At 34.1% G+C, this 22,660-nt stretch overlaps 1 protein-coding gene across 4 annotated transcripts in view; it reads left to right on the forward strand.

Moving 5' to 3' along the window:
* Positions 1-22,660, forward strand: part of YTHDC2 (YTH N6-methyladenosine RNA binding protein C2) — an 83,832-nt gene that overhangs the window by 58,162 nt on the left and 3,010 nt on the right. For 3 of the 4 annotated variants that reach the window (XM_059916893.1, XM_059916894.1, XM_059916895.1), the window contains exons 27-30: positions 5,332-5,535; positions 6,296-6,478; positions 7,705-7,792; positions 7,928-9,648. In XM_059916893.1, coding sequence (XP_059772876.1) covers positions 5,332-5,535; positions 6,296-6,478; positions 7,705-7,785 — 468 coding nt within the window. In that variant the 3' untranslated portion in view covers positions 7,786-7,792; positions 7,928-9,648. Of the gene's footprint in view, positions 1-5,331; positions 5,536-6,295; positions 6,479-7,704; positions 7,793-7,927; positions 9,649-12,924; positions 13,008-22,660 lie in introns of those variants that run through there. The other variant, XR_009502374.1, reaches the window with a different exon arrangement.

The following is a 22,660-nucleotide window of genomic DNA, read 5'->3' on the forward strand; positions in this document are numbered from 1 at the left end:
TTAATCATGGCCTCTGTTCTAGATATAAATAGAAGCTGACAAACTGAGTAAATTTTTTAGTTTTTTCCTGCTTGCCAAGTATTTTGGGTTATTATCATCTTGGGGTGTTTTAAACCTAATAGGTCATTCACTGATGGCATGTAGCTAGGCAGTTCATGATTTCCTTTCTGTATCTTTAGAACCTTTTTTTGTTAAAAACAAATGACAAGAAGATTTTCTTAAATTAATTTTGGTTTATACCTTCAGAATTAAGAACAGTAGTTTCTTTCAATTCTTAATCTCTCCAATTCAGTGGTTATATTAAAAAATACAAGACTGGATGGGGTTAGGAAGATAGGAAATGTTGATAAAGAATTGAAAACTATGTATCTTTTAAAAAATTTGTAATACGAATGATTTCAAATGTTTAGAATATGTTTACTTTTACTTTCCTGCATTGTTAGTACCTGAGTATTTGATTAGTGTTTGTTAGCTATATGATGTGGTTCTGGTGAAAATGTCTGCTGAAATACTCTTGTTAAATAAGAGGAAAAGAAATGTTTTTAAAGATTTGCATTCTTAGGTTTTAAGATTTTTTTGTTTTTTGTTTTTAATTTTAAAGTGCCTTTATTAAGGCATAATTTACACAATAAAATTCACCAATTTAAACTGTACAATTGAGTGAATTTTGACAAATGTATACAATCATATAACTGTACTATAGTCATGTAGAGAACATGCCCATCACCCCCTAGATTCTGGCAACCACTAAACTGCTCTTTGTTCTGAGAGTTTTTTTTTTTGGAACTTCCTGTAATGGAATGTATATAGATCTTTATTACCGGCCATTTCACTTTTGAAATTCATCTATATTATTGAGTGTATTATTAGTTTATTACTTTTTATTGCTGAGTAGTATTCCATTGTATGGATATACCACAGTATGTTTATCCGTTTACCATTGATGGACATTTGGATCATTTCTACTTTTTGACTATTATGAATAATATTCAGGTACAAATCTTTATGTATAGATATGTTTTCTAATCTTGGGTACATACCCAGGAGTAGGTTTGTTGGGTTGTATGGTAAGTGTAACTTTACAAGAAACTACTCAACTGTTTCCCGAAATATCTGTACTATTTTCTATTCCCTTCAATAATCTATGAGAATTCCATTTGTTCAGTATTCTTAACAATACTTAACATTACTAGTCTCTTAATTTTAGCCATTCTCGTGGGTATATAGTGATACTCCACTGTAGTTTTAATTTGCATTTCCCCAATGACTAAGGATGTTGAGCATAATTTCATGTGCTTTTTTGCCATTTCTGAATCTTCTTTGGTGAAATATCTGTTCATATTTTGTTAACCTCTTTACATTGTTTATTGGTTGTCTTTTTTTATTTACTTGTAAGAGTTTCTTAGTATTCTGGATACAAGTCTTAATTTTATGTTTTGAACATTTTTTCTAATAGTCTGTGCTTGCATTTACATTTTCTTAATGGTGTCTTTTTTTTTTTTTCTCATGTAACCCATCACTTTATTTATTTATTTATGAGTGTTTTTTTATTTTTTATTGAGGTATGCTTGATTTACAATAGTATATTAGTTTTAGGTGTACAACATAGTGATTCAATATTTTTATAGATCATACTCCACTTAAAGTTGTTACAAAATAATGGCTGTATTTCCCTGTGCTGTACAATGTATCCTTGTTGCTTATTTACTTTATTTTATTTTTTATATTTTTAATTTAATTTTTATTATATGTTGGAGTATAGTTGATTTACAATATTGTATCAGTTTCAGGTGTACAGCAAAGTGATTCAGTTGTCTTTTAAAGAACAAATATTGATGGAAATCCATTTAATCTATTTTTTTCTATTTTGGTTTCATCTGTTTTTTGTATTAGGGTTCATATTTTTGGTGTCCTAAGAAGTCCTTGCCTAACCCAAGATTTTCTCCTGTGCTTTCTTCTAGAGATTTTACAGTTGGAACTTTTACATGTATTGATAGGTATATGATCTATTTCATATACCTTGAATTAATTAATTTCAAGTTAATTTTTGTTTATTATATGGGTGGGTGAACGATAATTTTTTGGTGTTTGCCTATACAGTTGTTCCAGAACCATCTGTTGAAAAGATCTTTGTTTCATTGAATTACCTTGGCACCTTTGTCAAGAATCAATTGACCATAAATATGTTTTCTACTTATTGGACTCTATTCTATTTCATTGATCTGCATACTTCTCCTTTGCCAGTGCTACAGTGACTTGATTATGTAATAGCTTCATAGTAAGTCTTGAAATCAGTTAATGATTTTTCTCTGACTTTGTTCTTCTTTTGCAAAATTGTTTTGGCTCTTCTACAATCTTTGTGCTTTTGTATAAACTTAGAAGAAGCTTGTCAATTTCTACAGAAAATTTTTTTGGTATTTTGAGTGGAATTGCATTAAATCTATAGGTCAACTTGAAAATCTACAATTCGCAATTTTTAGTCTTCCAATCCATAAGTATATCTGCATTTATTTAGATATTCTTTAATTTCTCTCAACAGTGTTTTGTAAATTTCAGAGTTCATATATTACAGTTTTTTTGTTACAGTTACTCCTAAATATTTTATCTTTTTGATGCTGTTGTTTTTTTAAAATTTTAAGTTTCAGTTCATTGGTAGCATATAGAAATACATTTGATTTTTGTATATTTATCCTATATCCTATGACCTTACTTCACTTATTAATTCTATTAGCTTTTTATGTAGATTTCTCAGGATTTTCTACATGGACAATCATGCTGTTAATAAAGGTAGTTTTACTTTTTTCCTTTCCAAAGTGAACGCCGTTTATTTCTTTTCTTGCCTTATATCTATGGCTAGAACCTCCAATAAAATATTTAATAAAGATGTTGAGAGCCCTCCTCTTTGTCTTGACCTTAGAAGGTAAGCCTTAAGTCTTTCACCATTTAGTGGGATGTTTTCTTTTGGATCTAGTTTGCTAAGAAGGTTTGTTAGGAATAAGCATTGAATTATACTCAGTGCTCTTTTTTTTTTACATCTATTGAAATGATAACACAATTCTTTTTTTTTTTTGGTCTGTTAATATAATGGATTTCATTGATTGATTTTCTAATGTTTATACCTCTCTTGGTCATAATGTATTATCCTTTTAAAATATTGCTAGATTTGTTTTTGTTCAATCAAAAATTTTGTTAAATGAGGGATCTTTGTTTATGCGTGATATTATTCTCTGGTTATCTTTTCTTGTGTTATCTTTGGATGGTTTTGGTTTCAGAGTAATGCTGTCCTCTTAAAGATTAGTTGGGAAGTGTTCCTTCCACTTCAATTTTTTGGAAGAGATGTATAGATTTGGTATTATTTCTTCCTTAAATGTTTGATAGAATTCACTAGTTAGTCATTTTTACCTTACCCTAATGTATCTTGAATCAGTATTATGCCCTTTCAGTTACAGTTTGAGAACCTTGCAACAGTGTACTTTTATTTTACCCTTCAATCCTTATGTTATTGGTTTCATACATTTTTTTTCAACATATGTTATAAATGCCACAATGTATTGTTTTTTACTTACATAGTCAATTATCTTTTTATCAAAAGTCAGGAAAATGTCCTTTATATTTACTCAATATTTACAGTTTCCTGTGCTTTTTATTCTTTTGTGCTGACACGAATTTCTGTCTTGGATCATATTCTTCTGGCTGAAAACCTTCTTTTAACATTTCCTTAAGTACAGATCTGCAGGAAATGAATTCTTCTAGCTTTTGTTTACATAGTTTCTCATGGGATGTCTACTATCATTCTTATCTTTCTTTCTCCATACATAATTTGTCTTTTTTTCCCTAGCTGCTTTTAAGATTTTCTTTTTCTCACTGGTTTTCAGCAATTTGATTTTGATATGATTCGGTCTGGTTCTCTTTATATTTCTTCTTTAATCTGTATATTTATAGTTTCCATCAATTTTGGGAAATTTAACACCATTATTTTTCATATATTTTTTATATCTCACCTCTCCCCCTTCTTCTCTGGAACTCTAGATATACAAACGTAAGACTACTTGATATTGTTCCACGGGTCACTGATATTCTCTTCATTTTTTTCAGTTGTTTTTGTCTCTTTGCTTCATTTGAGATCATTTCCATTGCTACATCTTTAAATTCACTGATTTTTTAATTTGTAGTGTCTAATCTTATGTGCATTCTTTTTAGTGTATTTTTACTTCAAATATTATATTTTCATCTCCAGAACTTCCTTTGGGTCTTTAAAAAAATACCTTCTATTTCCCCACTCATCACATTTATGTTTCCTCCACCTTCTTGAACATAGCACATAGATTTAGGATAACTGCTTTAAATTCTTATCTCCTAATTTCATCATCTGTCAGATCTCACTCTGTTCCTGCTGATTAATTTTTTTCTGGTTGTGTGTCATATTCTCCTGTTGTTTGCATTCCTTAAAATTTTGTTTGGCTGCTAGATTTTTGTTGTATTTCTTTAAATAGTGTTAGACATTTTTCTGATACACAGTTAAGTTAGTTGCAATCAGTGTAATCCTTTCGGGATTTGCTTTTAAGCAGTGTTAGGGTGGATCCAGGGCAGTTTTTATTCTGGTACTAATTTAGTTCCAGTACTAAGGTATGATCCTTCTGTGGGCTAATGCACTATGTATTACAAGTTCTTTCTCTTCTGTCTGGAATAAGATGAAATATTCCCAACCATGTGTGAGCTCTAAGAACTATTTTCCTTTGGATCTGTCCTGGCCTCAGGTCATTTTTTCTTACCTAAGTGCAGGTCACTACTTAGCCAAAAACTTGTGGGAACCCCTTCTGCAGTTCCCCAGGAGTTCTCTTCCTATGAAGCTCCCTTCTATATAGTACACTGCCATGGAAAATCTAGTTACCTTGGCCTCTAAACTCTAAGGTCTATGTCTGCAATTCAGTGAGACCATTGGATTCTGTTTGTGTTTCACTTCCTGCATTGTCGCCTGGAAACTGTATCCAGGCAGTAAGCTGGAGCAATTTTTGTTTTGTTTTCAGACTTTGCAAGTTTATTAAAATATTTTCTGAAAGTACATTTGGACTGTAAATCAAAGTTGGCAAACCAGGATCCTTTCCTGATAAGGGATTTTGAATACTCTGAAAATGAGTACTTGGTTTCGGCTCTTTAACCTCATTTTGATTGAGCCTTGTGTAGGTTTTCAGGCATGATAGAGCTATTTGCATTTGTTGACTATTTGGTAAAATATTTTGGTTTATATATTTATGAAGATGTTTAATGGAGTTTATTGATTTTGAAAGGTCAAATTACCTTTCAAGAATTTATTTATACTTTCTTTTTTAGGGCTCAAAATCTCCTTCACCAAGACCAAACATGCCTATTCGATACTTCATAATGAAGAGTAGCAATCTGAGAAACCTTGAAATTTCTCAACAGAAGGGTATCTGGTCTACAACCCCTAGTAATGAGCAGAAGCTAAACCGAGCCTTTTGGGAAAGCAGCATGGTTTACTTGGTATTTTCTGTTCAAGGATCTGGACATTTCCAGGTGAGCCATCCTGAAGCAGTAAAAGGGCATTGTTCTGTCTGCAGATTAGATCATTTAAATCATGGAGGTTATAAAGAAGCTGGCTTTTTATTGCATTGGAATGCAAGAATGCATTGTGCTTGAGGGAGGATGAGGAATATATTGCACCTCTTCAAAGGAATGATGTATAGGGATCCCTTTGCTTTTGCCTTGTTTTACCAGAGCCTTTCCAGATAAACAATTTTTCCTTCTGAGACAACTTTAGATTTACTATTTCTCAGGTGGATTAAAAGTAATGAGAAGCGTGACTTTTTGATAAAATGTTTATTTTAAATAGGCCAAAGAGGTTAGTTTTGACTGTCAGGAAACTGAGTGTGTTTCTTAACCCATCTTTACTTGACGTATATCTGAATTTATAAAATAATGAATTTATTATTTGATATTATTATCATTTTTGGAACTAAAAACCTAGAAGTTAGATTGTATCCATTTATAATGGAATAAATGTGGGTTTAGAACTATGATATATTATTTAGAAAATATCTGTATTTGAAATTATATTAGAAGGCTGGAATTGGTCTTTCCTCTAAAATTTGCTAATTCATCTTTTTATAAAAAACAATGAGTGGCTTTCTGGATTTTTGTTATATATCTATTATTTTTATATTACATTTTTACCTTAAAATAAAAAAAAAAAACAACTCAGAGTTTCTCAGATAAATTGAATTCCGAGTCTTAATGTTATCCTCACCTTCACTGTTTCCCCTCATTTTACCCACAGGGATTTTCTAGAATGTCTTCTGAGATAGGAAGGGAGAAGAGTCAGGACTGGGGTTCAGCTGGACTAGGAGGAGTGTTTAAGGTGGAGTGGATACGAAAAGAAAGTCTTCCCTTTCAGTTTGCACACCATTTACTCAATCCTTGGAATGACAACAAGAAAGTCCAGATAAGCAGAGATGGGCAGGTATACAATGGCATTTAATATTTTTCTTCCACTCTTCTTTTTGTTTCGTTTGGCTGTTATTCAGTGGTTTGTTTGAGGAGCAAATGCAAGAATACAAATTGTATATTCTATGTGCACATGGGGAGATAATGGTTCAGATTTGTAAAAGAGCTAGTTAAAAGCCTACTTTCAAATGTGCCTGACAGAGCTCATTGTTTTTTTTAACATTTTGTAAATTTGACTTCTCCCTGTCATTGCATATATAAAATCTTTCATAAGTCAATTCTTGGAGGTTCCTGTTTAACTAAAGATATGATCAAAACCTAGTGTAATTCTGAAGTAATTTCACTAAAGTCTAAGGATAACAACAGTATCTAAGTTCTTTATGGCTTTAACTAATGATATAACATAAATAATAACCTTTTTATATTTTTGTGGCTTGTTTTATTTCTATTATGCTTTGCTTTGCCTTCATGATGCTGCTGATATGTATTTTAAACTAGTTAAGGTGATGAGAATTAACATATATTGATATATTGACTGCTGTGCTAGCTTCTTTATATGAGGTAGTTCAATTCTTAGGCCTAAAATGAGTTATTAGCCAAATATTTTATAGGAGAAAATAGATTCAGAGAATCTATCTAGTCTTGCCTAAGGTCACAACTAATACTTTATTTGAACAAGTGTGACTCAGTTCAAATCACCATATGAAAAGTGTTAAGGTTCTTTTTAAGTGCACATGATGTCACAAGGGGACTATAAATGTTCTTTTCAATTATATAAAAATATTTTCATTTTTATTCTATAATAATGATTTTGAAATAAATCACATTCCTTAGAGTCATCCAAGATAGTTTCTTGAGAAAAATACCCCAAACATCTAATATGCTAAGTTTCACCATAAACCTTTGGAAGTTTAAGCTGAGTGCTTTTGCTAAATCTCCATGAAAACAAAATTCATTATTTCCAGATAGAAAAAATTGCAGAAGAACTCCCTGGAAATTTCTCACCATTTTGTCACAGATAGTTGCAATATTTGCAGGTTAACTACAATCTTGGAAATCTGGAAGTCAACTCTGAATCTTAACGAAAAGAATTAGAGCAATGCAGAACATAGGATTTTAGCATGTTCTTGTAGAAACATGGAATTTGAGTTGATTTTCTTACATTTTTATCAGTATAGGTTTTGATGATAAAAAATTAAGTCTAGTCCTTTTTATGTTTATTCTGACTTTTGGTTTATCTAGGAACTAGAACCTCAGGTTGGTGAACAGTTGCTCCAGTTATGGGAACGCCTTTCATTGGGAGAAAAAACCACAACTGATTGACATTCAGGTAATACCATACTTGACTTTGAGTACTGGCAGTATTTGTGATCGTTAAGGATATCTTTCAGATTATTTATCTTTTCTTTTTTTCTTCTTTTTCTTCCTCTTCTTCTTTTTTTTTTTTTTTTTTTAACCCTTCCAGACTTCTTAGCTTCAGAAGAACATCATGCCTACTTATAACCACTGAATGCACTGACTTCCAAAAACTGAGATGGGGTTGTGTGTTATTCTGAATGGGCTTTTCTGGTTGAAAGTGTTGCTTTAGAACCACCATCTTCATATAAAAGAGAAAAGGATAATTTAATTTTTATAGTGATCATAGGGAACGATTATATGTTTATTAATATGTTTATAATTGAATGAAATAGAGTAGTTTCATTATTTAACACAATAGCAGTTAAACATACTTAATTTGAAGTTAAACATTTCATTTGTTTGAAACACTGACTTAGAACTCTTATTGGTGATTTTTTTTAATGCAGAGTAAATTGTTTACTTTTAAGAAAGGTCTGACTATATCTGTCCATCTGAGCAACATTTTAGAAGAGTCAACTCTAAAGATTTATCATTAAAAAACAAGCAAGGAAAGCAAATGACCAAAATCTAAAAATGTCCCTTTTAAAAATAGGGTGTGCTGATTAAAGACTATTCATTGTGCCATTTTTAACCTGAGGCACATTAAAGAAAAAAAAAAAAGAAAGAATGTTCTTTTTCTGCAACTATGAAATGCAGTAAAAACTGAAGAAAGGCAGAATTCTTCCCTGACTTTGATCAGATCAGATTAAGTGCTTAGTTTTATTCCTGGTGCTACCTCTTTTAACCTGATGTGTCCTAAACCTTCCTTTCTCCTACATTACAATCGTCACACATCTCTGATATAAAAACAGTGATTATGATCTCTTTGTTTTGGCTAGAGAAACTTGATTTAGACAAGTTAAAAATTTAAGCAGGTTATACAAGTTGAAAAGAAATGCTCTTAACAGTTAGTGGTAGCTTGGTTTCTCTATGTCTTCCAAACTGAAGCCTCCAAACACCACAATTCTAAATGCCTTCTATTTGTTTTCTAGTACTTTTTATTCTACTTATGTTTCCAGGTAAGATTTCTCTTTTTTTGCATTTGTGGTTTAATAAATGGAGAGTACCTTTTTGTAAACCCATGTTAGTGCCAACTGTCATATATTTCTTTGCCATCTCAGAATTATTTGGTTTGCTCTCTTTACCACAATTGTCTATGAAGTTTCCTTAGACACTTTCTGAAGGGAAATGGAGGTTCAGGGAGAAATCAAAGAAATGTCTTGGTTACTGAGTTCTAAATAGACCAGGTTTGATAGCACTTCTCATGATGCAGTTGGGTCATTGCCATGTAACAAAAAACCAACATGAATCTGATTTAAAGACAAAAAGAAAACTCTAAGTCCTCTGCTTCTATATTTGAGAACAAAGAAGTGAAAAATCATGGGTCAACATAAAATCTTGGGAACTCTTCTACTTTCTCTGGGAAAGCATTATATGTTGGTGCATTAGTTTAAAATGTCGGCTGTGACTTTTGCCTGTATACGTAGGTACTGGATTTTTGTTTGTTTTATACTTTGAAACATACCTGTAAATTGAGCCTATGTGAATTATGTTCCACTACATGCATATTACAGTTCTTTTCCTATTAGAGCAAGTTGTGGTTTTCTGATAATGGATACATTTTGTTTAGGTACATATTTAGCAGTTCACAGTGTCCTAATTTGGAAGTAAGAACTTCTAAAAAATAGAACTTGTTTTAATTTTCATCTGTTTTCTAATATATATCCCTGTATGTAAATGATGAGTTTGTTGATATTTAAGATAAACACAATTTGAATGTAATTAAAATGCTGTTTTTTGGAAGAGATGAACTTTAAACATACTTATTAAATGACATTCTGTTAAATCATTTAAATTTTGTTATTTCTGACACTATATAATAGGACTAAGGTAACAACGATCAACAATACCCCTTGAGATATTAATGAATTTCATACACTTTGAAGAATACTAAATTGCAATAGAAGGTGATGACCTCATATCAATACCTCCCCCTTGAAAAAAATTGCCTTATTACGATAGGGGAATGGGGAAAATCCCAAGATGTGTTTTTAATATAAAATCCTTTGCTTATTAATAGAATATGTAGCCATCCACCTTCTGTTCTCAGGACACTGCATTATGGTACTTCATTATTGCATCCACTGAACAACCCAGCTTCACTCTACCCATTACAGCAAAGATAGACAATAAGGAAAGAATAATCTCAAATGAGTACTTCAAGAAAAGACATGTTCATTTAAGAATTTGTCCTCAGAGACTCATTCTTCACCATTTAAAATCTTATATCCTGAGATAGAGAAAGTGTTGAGGAATAAGTCAAATGAACTTCACCCCTGAATCAACACCAGGGTGAAAAACTGGACACGTAATTCACAAGTGACCACACCTCTCAGTTCGAGTGAGCTTCCCGTAGCACAGATCCTCACTGTGCTCCTGAATTCTCCATGATTCCTCTCTACCCAGAGGACCACACAGTGCAGTCAGTATGACCAAGGCCACTGGATGCATCATGGTCTTTCTAGCCAAAAATGAACTTCTACTTGGCTGTGTAATAAAATGTCAAATTCTGTATATTCAAAATTGAACTACAGTTCTTTCCCCACAATCTATTCCACTTAAAGCTGTCCTATCTTCAATTGATGCCAGTTTCATTCTTTTGGTTGTTCAGGCCAGAAAACTTGGAGGCATCCATGATTCCTTTATTTCTCTCAAACTAATCCATCAGAAAATTTTCTTGGCTTCACCTTCAAAATATATCTAGACTCCAGCTGTTTCTCACCACATGTGTCACAACTACTCTGGACTGAGCCACCGTCATTCCTAAGATGTCTTCCCTTTTCTCCTGTTCCTCTTGCCACCAATCTGTTTTCAACACAGAAGTCAGTAGTCCTTTAAAAACATTAAATCAGTTCATATTTCTCTGTTGCTCAAAACCCTTCAGCGGCTCCCCATTTCGCTCAAAGCCAAAGTCCTTATAATGGTATAAGCACCTTTTATGATCTGGTCCCCCATTACATCTCTGAACTTCTCTACTCTACTCTCCTCCTCTGCTCACTCCACTTTAGCCACATTGACCTCCTCACTATTCCCTGAATATACCAGGCACCTTCTAGCATCAGAGACTAGTTTTAGCTGTTCACTCTGCCTACTCTTCTCAGAATATCTGTTTGGCCAACTAGTTGTGTCATCATTTAGTGTTAGGTTTACTGTAAGTTTTTTAAAAAATTTATTTGTAGAATTAACGAACAGTAAAATCAAATTTTTCTTAGATGTATAGCTCTATGAATTTTAACACATGTACAGATTTATGTAACTTCCACCACAATCAAGATACAGTTCCCTCACCTCCAAAACTCCGTCATGCTATCCCTTTGTAGTTATGTACCCTTAACACCTGCCAGCCATTGGTCTGTTCTCTGACATTTCTAGTTTTCTCCTTTTGAGAATATCATTTAAATCAATCATACAGTATGTAACCTTTTGGGTCTGGTTTCTTTCACTCATCATAATGCCTTTAAGAGTGATCCAAGTTGTGTATATCAAAGTTCATTTCTTTTTTATCGTGAGTAGTATTCCATTGTAAAGAATGTGCCACATTTTGTTTTTAACCATTTGCTTGTCAAAGGATATTTAGATTGTTTTCCATTTTGTGTGTGTGTGTGTGTGTGATTATAAGTAAAACAGCTAAACATTTGTGTACAGTATTTTGTGTGGAAATATGTTTCCATTTCTTGAGTAAATACCTAGGACTGGGATTGCTGGATCATATGGTAAGTGTATGTTTTATTTTATAAGAAACTGCCAAACTGTTTTCCAGAGTGGCTGTACCATTTTGCATTCCTACCAGCGATGTCTTAGAGTACCTGGTTGCTCCACATACTTGACAGTACTTACTGTTCCTAGTATATTTTATTTTCATCATTCTATTAGGTGTGTGATAGTATCTTATCATCGTTTTAAGTTGTATGTCTCTAATGGCTATTAATGTTGACCATCTTTTCATGTGCTCTCTTAGTCTCTTTAGGCTGCTATAACAAAATACTACAAACTGTTTGGCTTGTAAACAACCAAAATGTATTTCTCATAGTTCTGGAGGCTGGAAGGCCAAGATCAAGGTGCCAACATGGTTGAGTTTGGGTGCAAGCCCTCTTCCTGCTTGCAGATTGCTGACTTCTTGCTGTGTCTTCACATGGTAGAAGGGGATTATAAAGGCACTAATCTCATTCATAAGGGCTCAGCCCTCATCACCTAATCACCTGCCAAAGGTCCCAGAAAGATTCCTAATATCATCACATTGGGCATTAGAATTTCGACATAAGAATTTTGGGGGCACACAAACATTCAGCCTCTAGCAGTCACCCTCCATCTTTGGTGAAGTGCCTGTCCAAGTGTTTTGACCATTTAAAAATTAAATCATTTGTTTTCTTACTGTTGAGTTTGGGGATTTCATTATGTTTTTGGAATACAAGTTCTTTGTCAGATATGTGATTAAAAATTTTTTTTTCTCTCTCTGTAGCTTTTAATTCTCTTAACAGTACTTTTTGTATTTTTAAATTTTTTTAAAAAAACATCAGTTTTTTTTCTTTTATGAATCATGATTTAGGTGTCATATCTAAGAAGTCTTTTGCCTAATCCTTAGTCATGAAGATTTTCTCCTATGTTTCCTTCTAAAAGTTCTGGAGTTATATGTCTTATATTTAGATTCATGATCCATTTTGGGTTAATATTTGTACAAGTTGTGATATTTAGGTTGAGGTTTATTTTTAATGCATATGAATGTCCAGTGGTTTCAACACCATTGTTGAAGACTTTACCTTTATTGAATTGTCTTTGCACCTTTGACAAAAATCAGTTTGCCTATTTCTTTGGCTCTATTTCTGGACTCTCTCTTATGTCCCATTGATTTATATATCTGTCCTTCACCAATACTGAAGTCTCGATTATGGGTGTTTTAGAGTAATTTTTAAAAATTGGGTAGTGAGGACTTGCGCTTCTAACCAAGATGGGGAGTAACATGGACTGTATTTACTTTCTTTCCTGAAACAACATTAAAAAAAAAAGACAAAATACATGAAGCTGCAGTTTTCAAGACACTGGACATCAGGTGAAGGACAGTAATCCCTGAGACATAGGAAACAAACAAGGTGAGTCCTACAATTGCCCAAGCTTACTGCCTCAGAGGGTTTCCAGGCTGTGGCATAGGGAGGGGAACTGAAGCAGAACTTGAAGGTTTCTGAGTTGAAGAGACAGAGGTTAGAGTGGGGAAACCAAAGCAGCTAGAGTTCATAGAACAGAAGAGCAGAGAGGGTAGATCTGCATAGCAGGCAAACCCCAGAGATCTGTCGGTCTCCCTGGAATACTCATCAGAGTGCCGATCAGGTCATGCATGCACAGAAACTGCCTGAGGTCAGGAAAAGAACCATCTGAAAGGATTAAAGGGAATAGTGACTGGTGCTTATAAAGGGCCAGTAGTAGTATCTGTTCTCACTAGCCAGACTTGTAAAAATTCAAAAGAAGGCAGAAAAGAGGAAAAAAGAAAGAACAAATGGAAATAACAAATGGAAACAAACAAAATAAATAGAAAACAAATAATGAGATCACAGACTCAAACCTAACAAAAGCAATAATCATATTAATATCTAAAAATCCCAGTTAAAAGGGAGAGCTTGTCAGACTGGATAAAAAAAATCAAGACTCAATTACATGATGTCTACAAGAAATGTACTTTAAATATGAAAACAAATTGGTTAAAAGTTTTAAAAAATGGGAGAAGTTATACCATGCTACTATTAGTAAACAAACAAACGAACAAAAAACTAGAATGGCAGTAGAATTCAGAGCAATGACTATAAAGGCAGGGATGAAGACAGGCAGTTAGTAATAATAAAAGGATCAATTGACATCCTAAATATTTAGGCACCTAATTAAAGGAGCTTCAAAGTACTTAAGTGAAAGTTGATAGAAATGAAAAGATAAGTTCACAATATTGTCAGATTTCAATACCTCTCTCTCAATAGTTGATAGAAAAAGTAAGCAAAAATTCAGCAAGTAGACTTGAAGAACACTATCAACCAAATTGACCTAATTAACATTTATAGAACTTACCACCCAACAGCAGCAGAATATACACTCTTTTCAAGTGCACACAGAATATCATGATAGACCACGACACAAATCTCAATACATTTATTTATTAATTTATTTTTTCTTGTGGTAAGAGCATTTAACATGAGGTCTACCCTCACCAAATTTTTAAGTGTACAATACAATAATGTTAACTATAGGCACAGTGTTGTACAGCAGATATCTAGAACTTATTCATCTCCATTTCCCACTCCCCCTAGTCCCTGGCAACCATTATTGTATTCTCTGTCTCTATGATTTTGACTACTTTAAATACCTCATAAAGTGAATGATGCAGTATTTGTCCTCCTGTAACTGGTTTATTTTACTTAGCATAATGTTCTCCAGGTTCATTCATGGTGTTGTGTTTGGCAGGGTTTCCTTCCTTTTCAAGGCTAGATAATATTTCATTGTAGGTATGTACCACATTTTCTTTATCCATTCATCTGTTGATAGACATTTAGGTTGTTTCTGTATCTTGGCTATTGTGAATAATACTACAGTAAACACAGAGTGCACATGTCTCTTTGAGATCTTGATTTCAGTTCTCTTGAATATATCCAGAAGTGGGATTGCTGGATCATATGATAATTCTATTTTTGAGAAATCTCAATAAATTTAAAAATGTTTCCGGTCATACAAAGTATGTTCTCTAACCACAATGGACTTAAATTAGAAATGAGTAATGTCCTACTTTAAACCAGCTAGAAAAAGCAACGTTGTCTCACTAGTTTCCTCATAAGCTCCAGGATTGACTCTCATTGGATCAATTGGTCATGTGCTTATCTCTTTACCAATCACTATGCTAATTGGCCAAATCTGTATCAAATACTCACCCCAAACACATGGACCAAGAATAGAAGAGAAATGATTCTCTAAAGGGATATCAAAGTAATATTACCAGCATAAGCATTCTGGGGAAGGCAAAATTATTAGCTGTCTACTACCAAAAGCTACTAGAACTAATTAGTGTGTTTAACGAGGTTGCAGGATACAGGGTCAGTTTTTAAAAAGTGTATTTCTATACAATTCTATATTAAAAGAAATACCGTTTATAGTAACATTAAAAATATCAAATACCTAGGAACAACTGACAAGAGATGTGGAAAAACTTATACTCTGAAAAGTACAAAATATTGCTGAGAGAAAGAAGACTTAAAAAAACAAATTGCGACTTAAACTTGTTCATGGGTTGGAAGACTCAGTATTGTTAAGATGTCAGATCTCTTCAGACTCTTAATTTAACAAAATCTCAGTCAAAATCCCATAAGCCTTTTTTGTAGATATTGACAAAATTCATGTGGATTGCAAAGGATCTAGAGTAGCCAAAACAACTCTGAAAAGGAACAACTTTAGAGGACGCACAGTACCTGATTTCAAGATTCATAAAAGACTATAGTACATAAAACAGCTTGATATTGGCATATGGATAGACAGGTAGATCAATGGAACATAATAGAGAGTCTAGAAGTAAACCCAACATCTAGGGATAACTGATTTTTTTAAAAAAACAAGGGCACAGAAATGCGCAGGGGAGTGAGACTGCTGGTCTGGGGATCACACTTGGAGAACCACTATCCAGAGGAGACGCATTGCGGCACAACATCTCCAGCCTGCCTGCCTTTAAGCCAGCCCAAATTTGAGGAGCCCAGGATCAAGCTACTTGCTTGGCCTTCCCAAAGGATAAGAAGACTGAATATCTTGAGGGACATCTATAATTCTACCAGCTGGAAAGCCCTAATCTATAGAAATGAAGCCGTGGGACTGACAGGGTCTTGGTGCTTCAGCTGGGTGTCAGGCCTGTGCCTCTGAGGTGGGAGAGCTGAGTTCAGGACATTGGTCCACCAAAGACCTCCCGGCTCCATGTAATACCAAATGGTGAAAGCTCTCTCAGAGATCTCCATCTCAATGCTAAAACCCAGCTCCACTCAATGACCAGCAAGCTACAGTGCTGGACACCCTATGCCAAACAACTAGCAAGACAAGAACACAACCCCACCCATTAACAGAGAGGCTGCCTAAAATAATAAGGTCACAGACACCCCAAAACACACCACTGGACGTGGTCCTGCCCACCAGAAAGACAGATCCAGCCTCATCCACCAGAACCCAGACACTAGTCCTCTCCACCAGGAAGCCTATGCAACCCACTGAATCAACCTAAGCCACTGGGGGCAGACACCAAAAACAACAGGAACTATGAACTTGCAGCCTGCAAAAAGGAGACCCCAAACACAGTAAGTTAAGCAATATGACAAGACAGAGAAGCACACAGCAGATGAAGGAGCAAGGTAAAAACCCACCAGACCAAACAAATGAAGAAGAAATAGGCAGTACACCGGAAAAAGAATTCAGAGTAATGATAATAAAGAAGATACAAAATCTTGGAAATAGAATGGAGAAAATACAAGAAACATTTAACAAGGACCTAGAAGAACTAAAGAACAAACAAACAATGATGAACAACACAATAAATGAAATTAAAAATTCTCTAGAAGGAATTAATAGCAGAATAACTGAGGCAGAAGAATGGATAAGTGACCTAGAAGATAAGATGGAAATAACTACTGCAGAGCAGAATAAAGAAAAAAGAATGAAAAGAATTGAGGACAGTCTCAGAGACCTCTGGGACAACATTAAACGCACCAACATTCGAATAATAGGGGTCCCAGAAAAGAAGAGAAAAAGAAAGGGACTGAGAAAACATTTGATGAGATTATAGTTGGAAACTTCCCTAATATGGGAAAGGAAATGATCAATCAAGTCCAGGAAGCACAGAGAGTCCCATACAGGATAAATCCAAGGAGAAACACGCCAAGATACATATTAATCAAACTATCAAAAATTAAACACAAAGAAAAAATATTAAAAAGCAGCAAGGGAAAAACAACAAATAACATACAAGGGAACCCCATAAGGTTAACAGCTGATCTTTCAGCAGAAACTCTGCAAGCCAGAAGGGAGTGGCAGGACATATTTAAAGTGATGAAAGGGAAAAATGTACAACCAAGATTACTCTACCCAGCAAGGATCTCATTCAGATTTGATGGAGAAATTAAAACCTTTACAGACAAGCAAAAGCTAAGAGAATTCACCACCCACAAACCAGCTTTACAACAAATGCTAAAGGAACTTCTCTAGGCAGGAAACACAAGAGAAGCAAAAGACCTACAATAACAAACCCAAAACAATTAAGAAAATGGTAATAGGAATATACATATCAATAATTATCTTAAATGTAAATGGATTAAATGGTCCAACCAAAAGACAGAGACTGGCTGAATGGATACAAAAACAAGACCCATATATTTGCTGTCTACACGAGACCCACTTCAGACCTAGGGACACATACAGACTGAAAGTGAGGGGATGGAAAAAGATATTCCATGCAAATGGAAATCAAAAGAAAACTGGAGTAGCAATTCTCATATCAAACAAAATAGACTTTAAAATAAAGACTATCACAAGAGACAAAGAAGGACACTACATAATGATCAAGGGGTCAATCTAAGAAGAAGATACAACCATTGTAAATATTTATGCAGCCAACATAGGAGCACCTCAATACATAAGGCAAATGCTAACAGCCATAAAAGGGGAAATCAACAGTAACACCATCATAGTAGGGAACTTTAACACCCCACTTTTCCCAATGGACAGATCATCCAAAATGAAAATAAATAAGGAAACACAAGCTTTAAATGATACATTAAACAAGATGGACTTAATTGTAATGTATAGGACATTCCACCCAAAAACAACAGAATACACTTTCTTCTCAAGTGCTCATGGAACATTCTCCAGGATAGATCACATCTTGGGTCACAAATCAAGCCTTGGTAAATTTAAGAAAATTAAAATCATATCAAGTATCTTTTCTGACCATAATGCTATGAGACTAGATATCAATTACAGGAAAAAATCTGTAAAAAATACAAACACATGGAAGCTAAACAATACACTACTTAATAACCAAGAGATCACTGAAGAAATCAAAGAGGAAATCAAAAAATACCTAGAAACAAATGACAATAAAAACACGATGCCCCAAAACCTATGGGATGTAGCAAATGCAGTTCTAAGAGGGAAGTTTATAGCAATACAATCCTACCTCAAGGAACAAGAAACATCTCAAATAAACAACATAACCTTACACCTAAAGCAATTAGAGAAAGACGAACAAAAATCCCCAAAGTTAGCAGAAGGAAAGAAACCATAAAGATCAGAACAGAAATAAATGAAGAAGAAGTGACGGAAACAATCGCAAAGATCAGTAAAACTAAAAGATGGTTCTTTGAGAAGATAAACAAAATTGATAAACCATTAGCCAGACTCATCAAGAATAAAAGGGAGAAGACTCAAATCAATAGAATTAGAAATGAAAAAGGAGAAGTAACAACTGACCCTGCAGAAATACAAAGGATCATGAGAGATTACTACAAGCAACTCTATGCCAATAAAATGGACAACCTGGAAGAAACAGACAAATGCTTAGAAAAGCACAACGTTCTGAGACTGAACCAGGAAGAAATAGAAAATATAAACAGACCAATCACAAGCACTGAAATTGAGACTGTGATTAAAAATCTTCCAACAAACAAAAGCCCAGGATCAGGTGGCTTCACAGGTGAATTCTATCAAACATTTAGAGAAGGGCTAAGACCTATCCTTCTCAAACTCTTCCAAAATATAACAGAGGGAGGAACACTCCCAAACTCATTCTATGAGGCCACCATCACCCTGATACAAAAACCAGACAAAGATGTCACAAAGAAAGATAACTACAGGCCGATATCACTGATGAACATAGATGCAAAATCCTCAACAAAATACTAGCAAACGGAATCCAACAGCACATTAAAAGGATCACACGCCATGATCAAGTGGGGTTTATTCCAGGAATGCAAGGATTCTTCAATATATGCAAATCAATCATTGTGATACACCATATTAACAAATTAAAGGAGAAAAACCATATGATCATCTCAATAGATGCAGAAAAAGCTTTCAACAAAATTCAACACCCAATTATGATAAAAACCCTCCAGAAAGTAGGCATACAGGGAACTTACATCAATATAATAAAGGCCATATATGACAAACCCATAGCCAACATCGTTCTCAAGGGTGAAAAACTGAAACTGTTTCCTCTAAGATCAGGAACAAGACAAGGTTGTCCACTCTCACCACTATTATTCAACATAGTTTTGGAAGTCTTAGCCACAGCAATCAGAAAAGAAAAAGAAGTAAAAGGAATCCAAATCAGAAAAGAAGAAGTAAAGCTGTCACTGTTTGCAGCTGACATGATACTATACGTAGAGAATCCTAAAGATGCTACCAGAAAATTACTAGAGCTAACCAAGAATTTGGTATAGGAGCAGAATATAAAATTAATGCACAGAAATCTCTTGCATTCCTATACACTAATGATGAAAAATCTGAAAGAGAAATGAAGGAAACACTCCCATTTACCACTGCAACAAAAAGAATAAAACACCTAGGAATAAACCTACCTAGGGAGACAAAAGACCTGTATGCAGAAAACTATAAAACACTGATGAAAGAAATTAAAGATGATACAAACAGATGACGATATACCATGTCCTTGGACTGGAAGAATCAACACTGTGAAAATGACTCTACTACCCAAAGCAATCTACAGATTCAATGCAATCCCTATCACACTACCAATGGCATTTTTCACAGAACGAGAACAAAAAATTTCACAATTTGTAAGGAAACACAAAAGACCCCGAATAGCCAAAGCAGTCCTGAGAAAGAAAAACGGAGCTGGAGGAATCTGGCTCCCTGATTTCAGACTATACTACAAAGCTGCAGTAATCAAGACAGTATGGTACTGGCACAAAAACAAATATAGATCAATGGAACAGGATGGAAAGCCCAGAATTAAACCCACGCACATATGGTCACCTTATTTTTGATAAAGGAGGCAAGAATATACAATGGAGAAAAGACAGCCTCTTCAATAAGTGGTGCTGGGAAAACTGGACAGCTGCATGTCAAAGAATGAAATTAGAACATTCCCTAACACCATACACAAAAATAAACTCAAAATGGATTAAAAACCTAAATGTAAATCCAGACACTATAAAACTCTTACAGGAAAACATAGGCAGAACATTCTCTGACATAAATCACAGCAAGACTCTTTTTGACCCACCTCCTAGAGAAATGGAAATAAAAACAAAAATAAACAAATGGGACTTAATGAAACTTAAAAGCTTTTGCACAACAAAGGAAACCATAAACAAGACAAAAAGAGAACCTTCAGAATGGGAGAAAATATTTGCAAATGAAGCAACTGACAAAGGATTAATCTCCAAAATTTACAAGCACCTCATGCAGCTCAATATCAAAAAACCAAACAACCGAGTCCAAAAATGGGCAGAAGATCTAAACAGACATTTCTCCAAAGAAGATATACAGATTGCCAACAAACACATGAAAGAATGCTCAACATCACTAATCATTAGAGAAATGCAAATCAAAACTACAATGAGATATCACCTCACACCAGTCAGAATGGCCATCATCAAAAAATCTAGAAACAATAAATGCTGGAGAGGGTGTGGAGAAAAGGGAACTCTCTTGCACTGTCGGTGGGAATGTAAATTGATACAGCCACTATGGAGAACAGTATGGAGGTTCCTTAAAAACTAAATATATAACTACCATATGACCCAGCAATCCCACTACCAGGCATCTACCCTGAGAAAACCATAATTCAAGAAGAGTCATGTACCACAATGTTCATTGCAGCTCTATTTACAATAGCCAGGACATGGAAACAACCTAAGTGTCCATCGACAGATGAATGGATAAAGAAGATGTGGCACATATACACCATGAAATATTACTGAGCCATAAAAAGAAATGAAATTGAGTTATTTATATTGAGGTGGATGGACCTAGAGTCTGTCATACAGAGTGAAGTAAGTCAGAAAGAGAAAAACAAATACTATATGCTGACACATATATATGGAATGTAAAAAAAAAAAAAAAGTTCTGAAGAACCCAGGGGCAGGACAGGAATAAATACGCAGACGTAGAGAATGGACTTGAGGACACCGGGAGGGGGAAAGGTAAGCTGGGACGAAGTGAGAGAGTGGCATGGACTTATATATACTACCAAATGTAAAATAGATATATAGTGGGAAGCAGCTGCATAGCACAGGGAGATCAGCTTGGTGCTTTGTGACCACCTAGAGAGGTGGGATAGGGCGGGTGGGAGGGAAATGCAAGATGGAAGAGATATGGAGATGTATGTATATGTATAGTTGAATCACTTTCTTATAAAGCAGAAACTAACACACCATTGTGAAGCAATTATACTCCAATAAAGATGTTAAAATAAATAAATAAATAAAAACAAGGGCACAAAGGCAATATGGTGGAGAAAGTATACCCCTTTCAATAAATGTGATGGAACAATTGGGTGTCCATATACAAATAATGAGCTTAGATCCATACTTCACATAACATATAAAAATTAACTCCTAATGGATCATAAGTTTAAAATATAAGAGCTAAAACTATAGAACTTGTAGAAGAAAACAGGAGAAAATCTTTCTTGGTTTTCCAGAATTTTTAGATCCACTATCTCTAAAAGAACAAAAGGATAAATCTGGCTTCCTCAAAATTTAAAACTTCTCTTCTTTAAAAGACACTATTAAGAGAATGAAAACACAAGCTGTAGACCACGAGAAAACATTTGGAAGACATACATTTAATAAAGGACTGGTATCCAGAACACTTAAATTCTCCAAACTCTATAATAGAAAAAACAACCCAATTTAGAAATTGGGCAGTTTCAACAGGTAGTTCACCAAAGAAGATACAGAGAACGCAAATAAGCACATGAAAAAATGCACAATACCATTAGTCATTAGGAAGTTAAAACCGCAAGGAGATACGATTATGTATCTAGTAGAATGGCTAAACTGATAAAGACTGGCCATGCAAATGTTGGCAAGGACAGGGAGAAATTGGATTTCTCCGTCCAATGTAAAATGATAACAACCACTTTAGAAAATAGTTAGGCATTTTCTTAAAAAGTTAAACATACACTTACCACATTCCAGTCCTAGGTATTGACATAATTTTTCCTCACTGTTTTGCATATTTTAATTATAGTAATTATCAGATACTTTAATTGCTTTATGATTCATTATTTTCATGTCTGCCTTCTTCTTCTCTGTCCACAGACATTCCTTGGAGGTGGGGAATCTTTCAATTTTATATGCTGAGTTTCTTGCCCAGTGTTTAGTATGCATTTAATAAATATTTGCTAAGAAATTACTAAGATCAATAAAGAAAATAGCAATGAAAAAAAGTCATTATTGAATATGAATTTTACCTAGTCTCTTTTATAGTACAGTATAATATTTTATTTATTTCACTTAAAAATATATGATGATTTTCCCCCATGGTATTGCAGACTTCTGATTCATTCATAGTAATGGCTATATAATATTCAATACATTTCATTTTTTAGAATAAAATTATTTCATTTATTTTTCCCTATTGTGAATAGTATTATTGCAAATATTTTCTTATTTTAAATAATTTCATTAGGACAGATACCCAGGAGTAGTATTACTAGATGAGAGGGTATGAACAATTCTACTGTGTATTTCAAGGTATACTTAGCTAC

This window comes from Balaenoptera ricei, chromosome 3 (genome assembly GCF_028023285.1).
Source record: "Balaenoptera ricei isolate mBalRic1 chromosome 3, mBalRic1.hap2, whole genome shotgun sequence".
Taxonomy (NCBI): domain Eukaryota; kingdom Metazoa; phylum Chordata; class Mammalia; order Artiodactyla; family Balaenopteridae; genus Balaenoptera; species Balaenoptera ricei.